The sequence below is a fragment of the Rhinopithecus bieti genome, unplaced genomic scaffold, assembly GCF_001698545.2.
Source record: "Rhinopithecus bieti isolate Rb0 unplaced genomic scaffold, ASM169854v2 scaffold_83003, whole genome shotgun sequence".
NCBI lineage: Eukaryota > Metazoa > Chordata > Mammalia > Primates > Cercopithecidae > Rhinopithecus > Rhinopithecus bieti.
Window position 1 is genome coordinate 268704 of NW_016830379.1, and position 13540 is coordinate 282243.

The following is a 13540-nucleotide window of genomic DNA, read 5'->3' on the forward strand; positions in this document are numbered from 1 at the left end:
GGATTGGGTACAGGCCTCTGGGAGAACAAAGGGCTCGTGGCATCCTGGCTCAGCCCCCCCCCCACCCTCAGCCCCCCACCAGGCCGAGCACGCTGCGGGCTCCTGCCTCCAAGAGCCGCCCACGGCAGCACTTATTATAGTCTCAGCTGCGTCAGGAGGGTGGGATGCCAAATCAGGGGACCGCTGTGACTCCCCAAGTCCCGGGAAGGGGTCTCCAAGGCTGCAGAGAGAACTTCCTTCCCTCATCTTACCCCACCGCCAAGGGGTCTCAACCACTTTTCCACTTTGGCTTAACCACTTCAGGATTCTCACCTGGCTGGAGGATAGACAGCCTTGAACTCCAAGACCCCTAGAGGTGTGGGGGACAAGGAGCAGACCGTTTCCATTCACTCATCTGCCTCCTCTTTAACCTTCCGTAAGAATCCCACTCAGCAAACCTCAGGAGACTGAAAGGGAACTCTGAAGAGGCTGGCTGTCACTGCCTCAACTGAAGGGTCCTTATACTTGGGGAGTGAAATCCCCCACCTTTGAGTAACCAGGTTTGAGGGCAGTGCCTCCACTAATTCATCATCCCCCGGTTGGTCTCCCACCCACCATACACACGGATCCCTCTCTGCTTCTGCCCGCTGTTTCTGAGGCACTCTTGGAGCTACGGTTGCTATGGAGACTGGATGCATTTTGGCATGGGGGGGGTATCAGTCTAAGACACATCCTTCTCCCTCCTCCTAGAGCTGGAGCCTTTGACTTACCCTGTGGCCTGGGCTTCTCCAGCGCTCAGATCTCTCCCCTCTCTCCTACCCTGCTAAGTTTGTCCCCATCCCTGGGGAACATTTTCCAAGTTCACTTTGGGACAGTCGAGCTCAAGTCTTGGCCCCATCAAAGTATTAAGTGTGGGGGTGTGAGTGGGAAAGGGAGTTGGGTCATGAGAAAGGGAACGCGTCCAGGTACCTGGGGGAGACGAGATCCTGGGGAAGGGATTTCAGGGCCCCGCTTTCCCACTTCAGCTTCCCCAGAATTGACAGTGACCCTGGGTTTGCTCTGTTCACCGCGGCCTGTTCACCCAATAGATCGATTTTCACCCTTATCCCTAAATGCCATAGCTCGCAGTCGCGCTTCCTAACCTTGGTGTGCGAGAGGAAGGGGCTAGGTTGTTGGAGGAGGTGAGTCCAAGTCCCAGGAAATCCAGCCCAGGATTTGGGAGAGAAATCCAGTCCTGGATTTTGCACCGCCCTCGCAGACATCGGTGCTGGTGGAGAAAAGGTGGGGGGGAGATAGGGTGGGGGGGCCTGGGGGCCGCCTCCTCCTCAATGTGAGGGGAGCGCCCGGACACAGCGCGCATCCGGACCAAGCCGAACCCGGGCGAGGCCCCCGGACTCTTCGCCCGGATCTCACGCCCCTCCCCTCCCAGACCCCAGACCCGTGGGTTCCCACCCACCTCCCGTTCCCTCTTTCCTCCCCCGCCGCCTCCTGTATCTCCATCCCCAGCATCCTCCCCGCGCCCCTGCGAATCCCCCGCACGGCCAGCCCCACTAGCTTCCCACCCTCCTCAAGACCCTCTCTCCGATCGCATCCGCGGCCCCTGTCCCTTGAGTCCCAATTCCCCGCTCCTGCCTCCCCCGCACTGGTTCTTTTCCCCTAGCCTCCGGTCCCCTTTTCTGCCCCTTTTTCCTCTCCCCATTTGCCCCACTACTGTCCTCTCCCCCACCCATCTCAGCGCCCCACCAGGCCGGTGGTGGACGTCGGCGCCTCCCTGAGCAGACACCAAGTCCCCAGGGCTCCAAGGAGGGTGGGTGGCAAGGGCGGGGAGGCATGGGGAGGGCGCCCCATGTGATGGCGGAGGGCGCAAGCGGATGGCGGCTGGACGGCGGCGTGGCGGACAGTCTGGACCGGGCGGGGGCTCAGGCGGGCGTCCAGGGGCTGGGGGCAGCGGAGCAGGCGCCCCATGGCGGGCCCCCCTGAGGCAGACCGTTCGGGGGATCCCCCCCTCCCCAGCTCGGGGGTCTCCGGCCCCAGAGCCGGGGCGGGCGCGCTCAGCGCCGGACAACGACTACCTCATCTCGCTGACCCTGGTAAGCTCGAGTCGGTGCCTCGCCGCCGCTCTTCTCCGTCTGCGCCGCGGCCGGCCCGCCGGTGCCGAGCTCCGAGGAACTGATCCTGCAGCCCCGAGGCGCGGAGGAGCCGGGCAAGAAGCGCATACGAACGTCTCCCACGGCAGGATGCGCTGGATCAGCACAGGCAGCGCGGGCACCGGGGCGCGAGCCCCCAGCCTGCCCGGCCGCCAGTCCGGCCGCCCAGTCTCCCCCGCTCTCGGCCGCCGCTCCCCTCTGGGCTCGCTCCTCCGGGACCCCGCTCTCCGGGGGCTGAGCCCCGACCCCAAGCCTGGGGGCGCCACCTCCTCCCGGCGGCCCCCTCCAGCCCGAGCTGGGGCGGCCCGGAGCCCGAAGGCCGGGCGGGCGGCGGCGTCCCTGGCTCATCCTCTCCGCACCCTGGCACCGGCAGCCGGAGGCTCAAGGTGGCGCCTCCTCCGCCGGCTCCCAAGCCTTGCAAAACCGTGACCACGAGTGGAGCCAAAGCCAGCGGGGGCAAGGGCGCGGGTAGCCGCCTGTCATGGCCCGAAAGCGAGGGCAAGCCCAGGGTCAAGGGGTCAAAGAGCAGCGCAGGGACTGGAGCTTCTGCCTCTGCCGCCGCCACCGCCGCCGCCGCCGCCGAGGGAGGGGGCGCTACAGCTGCGACCTCTGGTGGGGTTGGGGCTGGGGCCGGAGCCCGAGGGAAGTTGTCTCCTCGGAAAGGCAAGAGTAAGACCTTGGACAACAGTGACTTGCATCCGGGACAGCCTGCCGGTTCTCCTCCTCCGCTAACCCTCCCACCAACTCCGACTCCAGCCGCTGCTGTCACCGCCGCTTCCGCGCAGCCCCCTGGGCCTGCACCTCCAATCACTCTGGAGCCTCCAGCTCCAGGGCTGAAACGGGGCCGGGAGGGGGGCCGAGCGTCCACTCGTGATCGCAAGATGCTCAAGTTTATCAGCGGCATCTTCACCAAGAGCACAGGAGGGCCTCCTGGCTCCGGGCCCCTTCCCGGACCCCCCAGCCTGTCTTCTGGCAGCGGGTCCAGGGAGCTGCTGGGCGCCGAGCTCCGCGCTTCCCCTAGTGAGTTGAGTCAGGGCTTGAGAACACGAAGGGAAGGGTACCTGGAATGCTCAGCTTGGGGTGGAGGAGCGAGGTGCAGGAGACTAGGGAAGCTTTACTCTGGGGTGGGCGGATGAACCAAGCTCACTCCTCTGCCAAGGATTGGGGCAAAGAATAGGAGTCCTGAAGCGGGGTGAGTAGCTACATTGTGCGACATGAGAAATGACTTGATTTCGGAGGGACTAAGAGAGCCTCAGAGCTTTCTGGGAAAATAATGTCCTTGGTCAGAGCGACTAGAAAATTGCTCCCAGAGAAGCCCAGGACCCCACTTCCAGCCTCAGCTGAACTCTGGGAGCATGGAAACGGGGATTTGCCGTAATTAGAGGGACGTTGAAGGTGAAGGGGATGAGGAAGCCTCAGTTTCCCCTGAGCACTTGGGGCAGGTGGCATGACAGTGACCTTGCAGGCAGCTTCTAGCCAGGGACCAGTCGTCCCCTGGGCTGAGAGCAGGCTAGTGATGTTTTCCGTGCGGTGAAGGCGGATTGAGCGGTACGCGAGTGTGCGGGGGCTGGGACGTGCATAATATTTAAATGTGAAGTGAGGGGGGCGGATAGGAAGCCTCACTTCTCCCATTGCCAGCCCCCTCCCCAGAGCCGCACTGAAACCCACCCGGGGCTGACCCCGGAGTGAGTCAGTGGGAGCGGAACTGCTGCAAAGGCAATCCGTACCCTGGGAGACTTGGGAGGCGGTACGGGGAAGGTAGTGTTTTTTACGGGGGCAGGGTGTCTATTATTATTACTATTTTCTTACTGGAGGAGATAAGCAGGAGACTCTTGGTTCGGCTCACACTCCCGGGAGAGGAGGCGGGTCCGGGAGCGGAGGCGGCCCCCGGGGTTTGGCTCCAGAGCGGGTGGGAGCAGATGGCTCCGGATCCCAGAGTTCCCGCCGCAGCTGCGGCGCCCCGGGAACGTCCGGCTGGTGTCAGGCGCGGGGGCTGGACCCGGCGGGCGGAAGGAGCATCCTTCCCAGGCCTGTGACTTCTCTTGGCCAGGCGATGGAGCCCTTCCCCACAGTTCTTTTGGAGGGCGTTTGTGGGGAGGGTGTGGGAGATGGAGGCACAGGAAAATCCTAGCTCTTTCCCTTGGGTTGTGGGGAGGGGTACAGGGCCACGGTGCCATTGACCTTGAAGAAGGGGAGGGAAACCCCTCACCTCAGTTTCTGTTCTGTGGAATGGAGGTTGGGGAAGACACACTCTCTTCTGTGTTTCAGCACCTCCTTTCAGGGTCTGCCCTCGGAACCATTGGGTTAGGGAGGAGCTCCTCTTCTATTCTTTTTCCAGAGGGAAGAACCTGCCACTGTCAGAGCCCTGGTCTCCCTGTCTGGGGCCGGGACCCGCGTTTGGGGATGTGCTTTAAGGGAGATGCCAACTGAAGTATTTTTGTCTTGCTAGCTCCGTTGCTAAGCAACCACTGAGCGGCAGCAACAGCTGGGGGAGAGCGGCTGGGATGGGAGGCCTGGGGACCACCCTCAAACCTGTCTGTACCACACACCTCTCCAGTGCAGGCAGGGTTCAGGGGGTTTGGAAAGCTGCAGAGGGAGGAGGGGTGGCTCAGTGTTGGGGGTCCTCCTGAGCCAGGAGCCTCCCCTCTTACTGCCCTTCTCCCATTACAGAGGCTGTGATCAATAGCCAGGAATGGACTTTGAGCCGCTCCATTCCTGAACTGCGCCTGGTAGGTATCCCAGTCCCCTTGCCTATAGGGAAGGCTGACTTCCCACCCACTGCACTCTCAGCTCTCTCCCTTCACCTCTCCTTTTCTCTCTCTCTCTCTCTCTCTCTCTCTCTCTCTCTCTCTCTCTCAGAATAGGGAATCATTTTCCAGTTCTTCTGAGAGTCTACCTTCATAGCACCAACCTGGGAATTTGCTACATCTTCCTCACAAGTTTTTCCTCTCTAGTCTTTACACAGCCATCCCCTTTTTCCTGTTTGTTCATGGTCCTCCTCCAGGCTTCTCACTTCTGGCATCTGCCCTTTGGCCTTCATGTTGTGTTGCCTAGAATTGGGTAAAGTTTTCCAACTAGTGCCTAGAGCTGTGACATGCTACAAACACACACACACAGACACACACACACACACACGTCTAGTTTGTTTTCTAAACAACCCAACACACACGAAAAAACGTACTGAATTGCTGACATTCTTCAGCTTGTGCTCCACTTTGAGCTTGGGATCATTTCTTACCACACTCATGCCCTGATCCTCCCAACTGCTCCGATCCCCCCAGCTGCTCTGATACTCCCAACTGCTCCGATCCCCCCAGCTGCTCTGATCCTCCCAGCTGCTCTTTCTGGAATGACTGTCATCCAGGCGCTGTAGGGCCTGCTTGGATGATTTATCTCTCTGGGTTTTCTGGAGTGTCCAGACCCACGCATCCTGCCTTCTCTTACATCCCACAATTTCTGCTCCACATCCTTGCCCTCAGGGTGTGCTGGGCGACGCCAGGAGTGGGAAGTCATCGCTCATCCACCGATTCCTGACCGGTTCATACCAGGTGCTGGAGAAGACAGAGAGTGAGTTCTCAAGAGCCATAGTAAGCTAACGATTGGGGTTAGGGATCCAGGAGTGAGATCAATGATTAGGCAGGTATGGAGACCGGGGAGAGGGGGGAGGATGAGGCCATAATAGCAAAAGCACTGGGAGCATGGGGAGGTTTGGTGACCTGTCACCTCTGACCTATTACCCTTTCCAACTCTTCTGTACAGGTGAGCAGTACAAGAAAGAGATGTTGGTGGATGGGCAGACACATCTGGTGCTAATCCGAGAGGAAGCTGGGGCACCTGATGCCAAGGTGAGGGTGGAGGTGGTGGGGGACAGGCTGGCTGGGGTCAGCACTGGCCAAGGAAGAGGGCTCTGGTTTCCCAGGTCTCCATCTGGATTGGGTCCAGAAGAGTAGACCTGCCTGACTTTCCATTTGCTCCCTCACTCCCCGCAAGTTCTCAGGCTGGGCAGATGCTGTGATCTTCGTCTTCAGCCTGGAGGATGAGAACAGTTTCCAGGCTGTGAGCTGTCTCCATGGGCAGCTGAGTTCCCTTCGTGGGGAGGGACGAGGAGGCCTGGCCTTGGCACTGGTGGGGACACAAGGTAAGGAGGGGTTAGGAAAGCACTGCTTTCAAGGGAGGCCCTGAGGAGGCTACTGGGATATTGCTCAACATGGGCGAGAGCTTGGTAAGGTGTGGAAACGGCCACTTGGATTACAGTACTCTTCTGGAGGGAGCCTGGTCTCCAAATAAGGGAGTCATGAAACCAAACAATAACTTCCCAAGGTCTGAGCAGAGAAAAGGGAATCTCCAGGGAAGAAAGGACAGCTATAGTAGCCATCTCCTTGCCTCTCCTGAAATGTCACCTACCTTGTGTTCTGACATTGCCATTTCCCGGTGCCACCATCACAAGACACAGAAAATCTCAAGTCCTAGTGTGGATGGGAAACCTTTTCCGTCTTCCTTTTTGCAACAGCTGGATCAGACTGGCACCTTTTAAAGGAACTTATCCAAAAACAAAGTGAAAACACAAAGGAAATGATGAAAAGAAGAGAGCAGAAAACCTTTTAACTCTCAAAGAAGTGACTCAGAGGCTCCCAGACTCTGCCAGGGCCAGGAAATGCTTTTCCAGCACTCCCTTGTGTCGAGCTGGTGGGACTTGGTCTGGATGCCTGTTCTGCTGGTGCCTGCTTCCACCTGTTGCTTGCCTCCTGGTTTCTTGCTGCAGAGTGGGCAGTCCAGCCATGACCCATGGGTACCCAACCTAGTTCACAAGCTGGTGTCCTCCCACCAGTTCAGGTTTCGATGGATTTGCAGGGCAGGGTGATTATTGCTCGCACCTGGGTCTCAGCTGTGTAGCCCTTGTCAGGAAGCACCACTCAGTATTCTTTGAGGACACACACACACACACACACAGCTCACCCATCCTCTTCATACACAGCTAGGTGTGTGAACTGGGCCCAGTACTCAGAAAGGGCTTATGTACTCTCATTCCACCTGGTCACAGAAAAGATGATCTCTCACACCCCATCCCCAGTGGGCCCAGCCTGAGGGCCCAGCACAGGGATAAGGGAATCGTGAAAAATCGAACAAGGCGGGGCTCCTTCTTCAATCCTGCCCCTTTCCTATCCCATCAGACAGGATCAGTGCTTCCTCCCCTCGGGTGGTGGGAGATGCTCGTGCCAGAGCTCTGTGTGCGGACATGAAACGCTGCAGCTACTATGAGACCTGTGCAACCTATGGGCTTAATGTGGATCGGGTCTTCCAGGAGGGTGAGTGTGGTGATCTCCAGTATATGTGGGAAGCCAGAGCAAGGGGCCTGGCATCCAGGCCTCTCTCTGTGACTGACAGGAAATTAGCCTTTGTGGGAAGGAGGAGAGATCGGGGAGGCCAGAGGTTTGCTTAATAGTCACAAGGTCTTTCTGGGCTGGAGGAGCTGGCAAGGCCACAGGTGGCATGGAAGCCACAGTGACAAGGAAGTTGGGTCCTGTGTTGTCTACTGGGGATTTATCAAAGCTGGGCATGGAAGGGTGGTCTTGGGTATCTGGCCTGCTCACACCTCCTTCCCTCAACTCCCCTCAGTGGCCCAGAAGGTGGTGACCTTGCGCAAGCAGCAACAGCTTCTGGCTGCCTGCAAGTCCCTGCCCAGCTCCCCAAGCCACTCAGCTGCATCCACTCCGGTAGCTGGCCAGGTGAGTTGGGGTTTCAGAGTCTGCAGATGGGCTGGTAAGATGCAGAAGGGCTGGGGATCCTAGGACAGGTACAGAGTACCCAAGGAGCTTCAGGGAGTGGGGAAACAGATGGAAATGGCAATGAAACTATTGGCAGAAAGTGCATTGGACTGGAAGTCAACCAGATTTGAGACATCATTTGCAGTGTCCTTAAGCAACTCACCTAACCTCCCAAGGCTATCAGGAAGATTGTATGACATAATACTTGTGATTCAACCTTTGCAACATTTAAAGCACTGTCACAATGTTAGTGAGGATTTTAAAAATTATTAATGACAATATAAATAAATGGTGAGGTGATCAAGGAATGTCTCAAATTCCCCGTAACTAGATATGAGTGTAGCTTGGTAGGGTAGGGGGCATCTCAGCTCTGCTGACTCTTCCATATGCTCCCAGGCTAGTAACGGGGGCCACACTAGCGACTACTCTTCTTCTCTCCCATCCTCACCGAATGTTGGTCACCGGGAGCTCCGAGCCGAGGCAGCTGCAGTGGCTGGATTGAGCACCCCAGGGTCCCTGCACCGGGCAGCCAAGCGTAGGACCAGCCTTTTTGCGGTATTGGACATGGACATGCTGACCCTCATCCTCCTGTCCCCCATGACCTGCCCATCTTCCCTAGTCCCTAGACTCCTCTGTTGGGCCCTTCTTCATCTGTCTTCCTTATCCTCACATCAGTGTATCCCTCTATCCCTCCCCTCCTTAAACTGATTCCAATAACCATTCCAGAATCGTCGGGGTAGTGACTCCGAGAAACGGAGCTTGGATAGTCGGGGAGAGACAACAGGGAGTGGACGAGCCATCCCCATCAAACAGGTGAGTGGTCCAGGGGCTGGGGCAGGCTAGGGGCAGCTGGTCTTAGTTGGCTTTTTTCCCCCCATGTGTCTTTTCACTTTCTCCAGAGCTTCCTACTAAAACGAAGTGGCAATTCCTTGAACAAAGAATGGAAGAAGAAATATGTAACCCTGTCCAGTAATGGCTTTCTACTCTACCACCCCAGCATTAACGTGAGTGGCAGAAACTGGGCCACACTGGCCAGCTTTGGATTTCCCTCAAGCTCTACCTGTCTGTGCCTCTGACAAAGCACTAACGTCATTTCTAGGAAGTGCTAGTCCTGTTCACTTAAGTTTAGCAGGCATGTGTTAAGAGCCTGCCATGTGCCCATGCCAGGAATGTAAAGGTAAATGCATTGCCCCAGGAACTTGTAGTCTAGTGGGAGAGCACCCAGGAAGGGAATGCTTCCTGGAGGAGACAATGCTGGATCAAGTCTGATGGGCCCATCCCCTAGATGCTCATCACAACCCATTTGGCCCCCAAGGCCCCCTCTCCAGTCCCTCTCTATTCTGTAACATATTAACCACTTTCCAGCATACCAAGGACCCCAACCTTCCCTACACTCTCGGCCCTGTACCCCTCCAGGATTACATCCACAGTACTCACGGCAAGGAGATGGACTTGCTGCGAACAACAGTCAAAGTCCCGGGCAAGCGGCCCCCGAGGGCCATCTCTGCGTTTGGCCCCTCAGCCAGCATCAACGGACTGGTCAAGGACATGAGCACTGTCCAGATGGGCGAAGGCCCGGGTGAGTAGGGCTTATGACATAGGAGCAGGAGAGAGGCCAGGGCTGGGGAAAAGGAGGAGTAAGAGGGAATTGAGGGCTGGCACTGGGCGAGTAGGAAGCTGGGTGATAAAGAGGGACCATGTAAGGAATGGGGCCAGAGGTTTCATCTTTTTCTGACAGAAGTCACTACTCCCATGCCAAGCCCCAGCCCCAGCCCTAGTTCCCTGCAGCCACCACCAGATCAGACATCCAAGCACCTGCTGAAGCCAGACAGGAATTTGGCCCGAGCCCTCAGCACAGGTCAGTGGGGATGAAATTCCATCCGTTGTCTTCTACACCCAAATAGGGTGGGTGTGGGAAATGAATTTGGGGTGAAGGTTTGGAGGTTGGAATAAATGCATGAGTGAACACATGGAGCCCCACACGTGAACACCAAGCTCAGTCATACCATGTCTATCATAATGGTTAAGACAAGTGGACTCTAACGTCAACTGCCTGAGCTTGAATCCTGGCTTGCCACATGGGCAAGTTACTTGACCTCTCCATGCCTCAGTTTCCTCATCTGTAACGTGGAAATAATAGTTTCTACCTCAGAGGGTTGCTATGAGGTTTAAACAAACTGAGAATATTGTCTAGTACATAGTCAGCCATGTTTGACATGTTTGAAAATATATATATATAGTATGCAAATGACACATTGTAAACAGATGATCCTCACAACAGTTTTGTCAGGTCAAGATTATTATTCTTATTTCAGAGATAAAGAAACTGAGGCTCAGAAGATTAAGTGCCTTGCTCAAGGTCTTAAAGCCAGTAAGTAAGTGGTAGAACCAGGATCTGAGTGCAGGTCTGACTCTAAACCTCTCATCTGCCTGCCTCCCCAGGAATGATCAAGGGGGAACTCCTGGAGAGGAACAGTTGAGGAGGGGTGCCCTAAAATGCCAAAGTAGTTCAGGGAATGAGACAGGCTATCAAGAAATCAGGAAATATGTGGAGGGGGCTATTGAGGCAGCTGTGTCTTCCTCCCTAAGACTGTACCCCATCTGGAGACCTGAGCCCCCTGAGTCGAGAACCCCTCCTTCTCCCATGGTGAAGAAACAGAGGAGGAAAAAATTGACAACACCATCCAAGACTGAAGGCTCGACTGGGCAGGCTGAAGGTGAGGCTCTGGCAGGCACTTCCACTCCCACCCAGAACCCTCATCCCCAACATCAGCTCCCCGGGCTAACTCCTGCAGCAGGAGGAAGTGCCTGAGCTGAGTGCTTGACAACCATTACCACTGCACACAACTTAGTGAAAGAGTGGGTGGACATCCCCCAGCCCCGTCCTTCTTTCCTTGTTCCCCAGCCAATTCCTTTCCCCAGCCCCTATTCTCAATGACGTCCATGTCTATAGCTCCTGCTCCCTCTCCTAAGGATGTTCTAGTTCCTCTTCCTTCCCTCAACTCCACTTACCACCCCAGCCCCTGCACCCAGAAGCCCCCCACCCATCCCCAGTGACTCAGCCCCTGATCTCTGCATCTCCCACTGATTTCCCAAATCCTGGATTCTGTGACCACCCAGTCCCTTCTCCCGATAACTTACTTTCTTTTTTTTTCTTTTTTCTTTTCTTTCCTTTCTTTTTTTTTTTCTGAGACGGAGTCTCGCTCTGTCACCCAGGCTGGAGTACAGTGGCGTGATCTCGGTTCGCTGCAATCTCCATCTCCGGGGTTCACGCCATTTCCCTGCCTCAGCCTTCCAAGTAGCTGGGACTACAGGTGCTCGCCACCACGCCTGGCTAATTTTTTTGTATTTTTTAGTAGAAATGGGGTTTCACTGTGTTAGCCAGGATGGTCTCGATCTCCTGACCTCGTGATCCGCCCGCCTCAGCCTCCCAAAGTCCTGGGATTACAGGTGGTGGGGATTACAGGCGTGAGCCACCGCACGCAGTCTTCTCTGAATAACTTTCTATTGCCAAGTGCTCCCCAACAGCCCTTGACCATAGTGATCCCCATTCTTGTCCCTCAGTGATTCCCCACACCCCCACCACCACCAGCCCCAGGGCCCTCTCATCTCAGCTCTGCGCCCCAGCTTCTTCCCTCTTCCCCCGTGTTCACTCAGATCCTGACCCTCCCTTCTCCTCCCAGAGGCCCAGCTCCTCGCTGGTCTTGATAACCCATCCCTGCTGCCCCTGCTCTCTGCCGGGTGATCAGACCCAGGTTCCAGATCTGCCTACTCTCATGGCTCTTGGCTTCTGCTCCACTCTGCTCTGGGGCCACTGACTTTAGTTCTGCTTTCTCTCCCCATCTGTCTGTCCTGCTTTGTCTCTGGCACTCTGTCACTCTCTCTCTCTCCATCTCTCCATCTACCTCTCTTTTTCTCCTTTCTTGGTCTCTCTTTCTCTGTTCTGCTCTCCATTCTATCTCTATCTCCTTCGCTTCGGGAAACCAGCCAAGCGCAAAATGTGGAAACTAAAATCCTTTGGTAGTTTAAGAAATATTTATAAAGCAGGTAACAAGTGGGGAGCCGGGAGGGGCGCTCAGCTGGGGTGCAGAAGGGTGGGGGTGCCCCCGCCTTCCCCTGCATGTGCTCGGGCTTCCTGCTGCCCCCCACCCTCTGCTTCCCCTACCCCCACTGCCCCACTCCCAGGGGCTCGGGATGGACATCAGGGAGGACGGGCTTGGGGAAGGCAGCCCCTGCTTGAACTCTGTCCCTTAATGACCCCATCCCATCCCCCACTCAGAGGAAAACTTTGAGTTCCTGATCGTGTCCAGCACGGGTCAGACGTGGCACTTTGAGGCAGCCAGTTTTGAGGAGCGGGATGCCTGGGTCCAGGCCATCGAGAGTCAGATCCTAGCCAGTCTACAATGCTGTGAGAGCAGCAAGGTCAAGGTAAGAGTTTGAGGTGGGGTGGAGGACTGACCGCAGGAGCTGACCCTGGTGCTGACGGCCATTGGCAACTACACGGCCGAAGTCGTGTGGGAGAAGAGCAGAGGTGTCTGAGGAGAAGGGGGTGGGGCTTGGAGGCAGAATCAGTGCCAACCCAAACCCTCTCTGCAGCTGCGCACAGACAGCCAAAGCGAGGCCGTGGCCATCCAGGCGATCCGGAACGCCAAGGGGAATTCAATCTGCGTGGACTGCGGGGCCCCCAGTGAGTGCCAGGAGGCAGCGGAGGGGCTAGGGAGTGTGTTTCACTGGAGGCAGTGAATGCCGGGGTGACTGCGCTGCCCGGCTGGAAGCTGACCTCTACGCTCTGTCCGCAGACCCCACGTGGGCCAGCTTGAACCTGGGCGCCCTCATCTGCATCGAGTGTTCTGGCATCCACCGCAACCTGGGCACTCACCTGTCCCGCGTCCGCTCGCTGGATTTGGACGACTGGCCACGGGAGCTGACCCTGGTGCTGACGGCTATTGGCAACGACACGGCCAACCACGTGTGGGAAAGCGACACGCGAGGCCGTGCCAAGCCCACGCGGGATTCTTCGCGGTAAGGGTGAGGGAACAGAGCGGGGGGAGGGTTGCTGATGGTGTGCGAGCCTGAGACGGTCCCTTGGGTAGGGGCAGAGGTCCTGGCTGGGGGTCCCTAGAGCCTTTTCAGTTGATCCCTGGTCTTGCAGGGAGGAGCGCGAGTCGTGGATTCGCGCCAAGTACGAGCAGCTGCTGTTCCTGGCGCCGCTGAGCACCACGGAGGAGCCGCTGGGCCGCCAGCTGTGGGCCGCCGTGCAGGCCCAGGACGTGGCTACCGTTCTTCTGCTTTTGGCCCATGCGCGACACGGGCCGCTCGACACCAGCGTAGAGGACCCACAACTCCGCTCCCCACTCCACCTGGCTGCCGAGCTCGCCCACGTCGTCATCACGCAATTGCTGCTGTGGGTACGTCAGCTGGGGGGAGGAAAGGGAGTCTTTGAGGCCTCATCTCGGAAAACGCCTGGCGCGGGAAAGCCCGATCTTCACAGAGGGACCCCGGAAGTAGGCTTGGCCATGTGGGGGAGGCGGTGCCGGGTGTGGGCTCCCTGGGGACGCGCGGTCACGCGGCCGTTTCCGCCCTCCAGTACGGCGCGGACGTGGCGGCCCGTGACGCCCAGGGCCGCACGGCGCTGTTCTACGCCCGCCA

General features: G+C 57.4%; 1 protein-coding gene across 1 annotated transcript in view; it reads left to right on the plus strand.

Moving 5' to 3' along the window:
* The first annotated feature begins 1942 nt into the window (after nucleotides 1–1942).
* AGAP2 (ArfGAP with GTPase domain, ankyrin repeat and PH domain 2) overlaps nucleotides 1943–13540 on the plus strand; it is a 15067-nt gene continuing 3469 nt past the window's right edge. The window contains 23 exon segments of the mRNA XM_017865445.1: nucleotides 1943–1967; nucleotides 2075–2188; nucleotides 2191–2406; nucleotides 2409–3146; nucleotides 4797–4855; nucleotides 5606–5693; nucleotides 5886–5971; nucleotides 6117–6264; nucleotides 7298–7432; nucleotides 7743–7852; nucleotides 8288–8446; nucleotides 8618–8704; nucleotides 8791–8895; nucleotides 9308–9470; nucleotides 9630–9749; nucleotides 10481–10519; nucleotides 10522–10608; nucleotides 11879–11938; nucleotides 12171–12319; nucleotides 12488–12578; nucleotides 12691–12913; nucleotides 13044–13299; nucleotides 13479–13536. Of these exon segments, the coding sequence (XP_017720934.1) occupies nucleotides 1943–1967; nucleotides 2075–2188; nucleotides 2191–2406; nucleotides 2409–3146; nucleotides 4797–4855; nucleotides 5606–5693; nucleotides 5886–5971; nucleotides 6117–6264; nucleotides 7298–7432; nucleotides 7743–7852; nucleotides 8288–8446; nucleotides 8618–8704; nucleotides 8791–8895; nucleotides 9308–9470; nucleotides 9630–9749; nucleotides 10481–10519; nucleotides 10522–10608; nucleotides 11879–11938; nucleotides 12171–12319; nucleotides 12488–12578; nucleotides 12691–12913; nucleotides 13044–13299; nucleotides 13479–13536 (3316 nt within the window).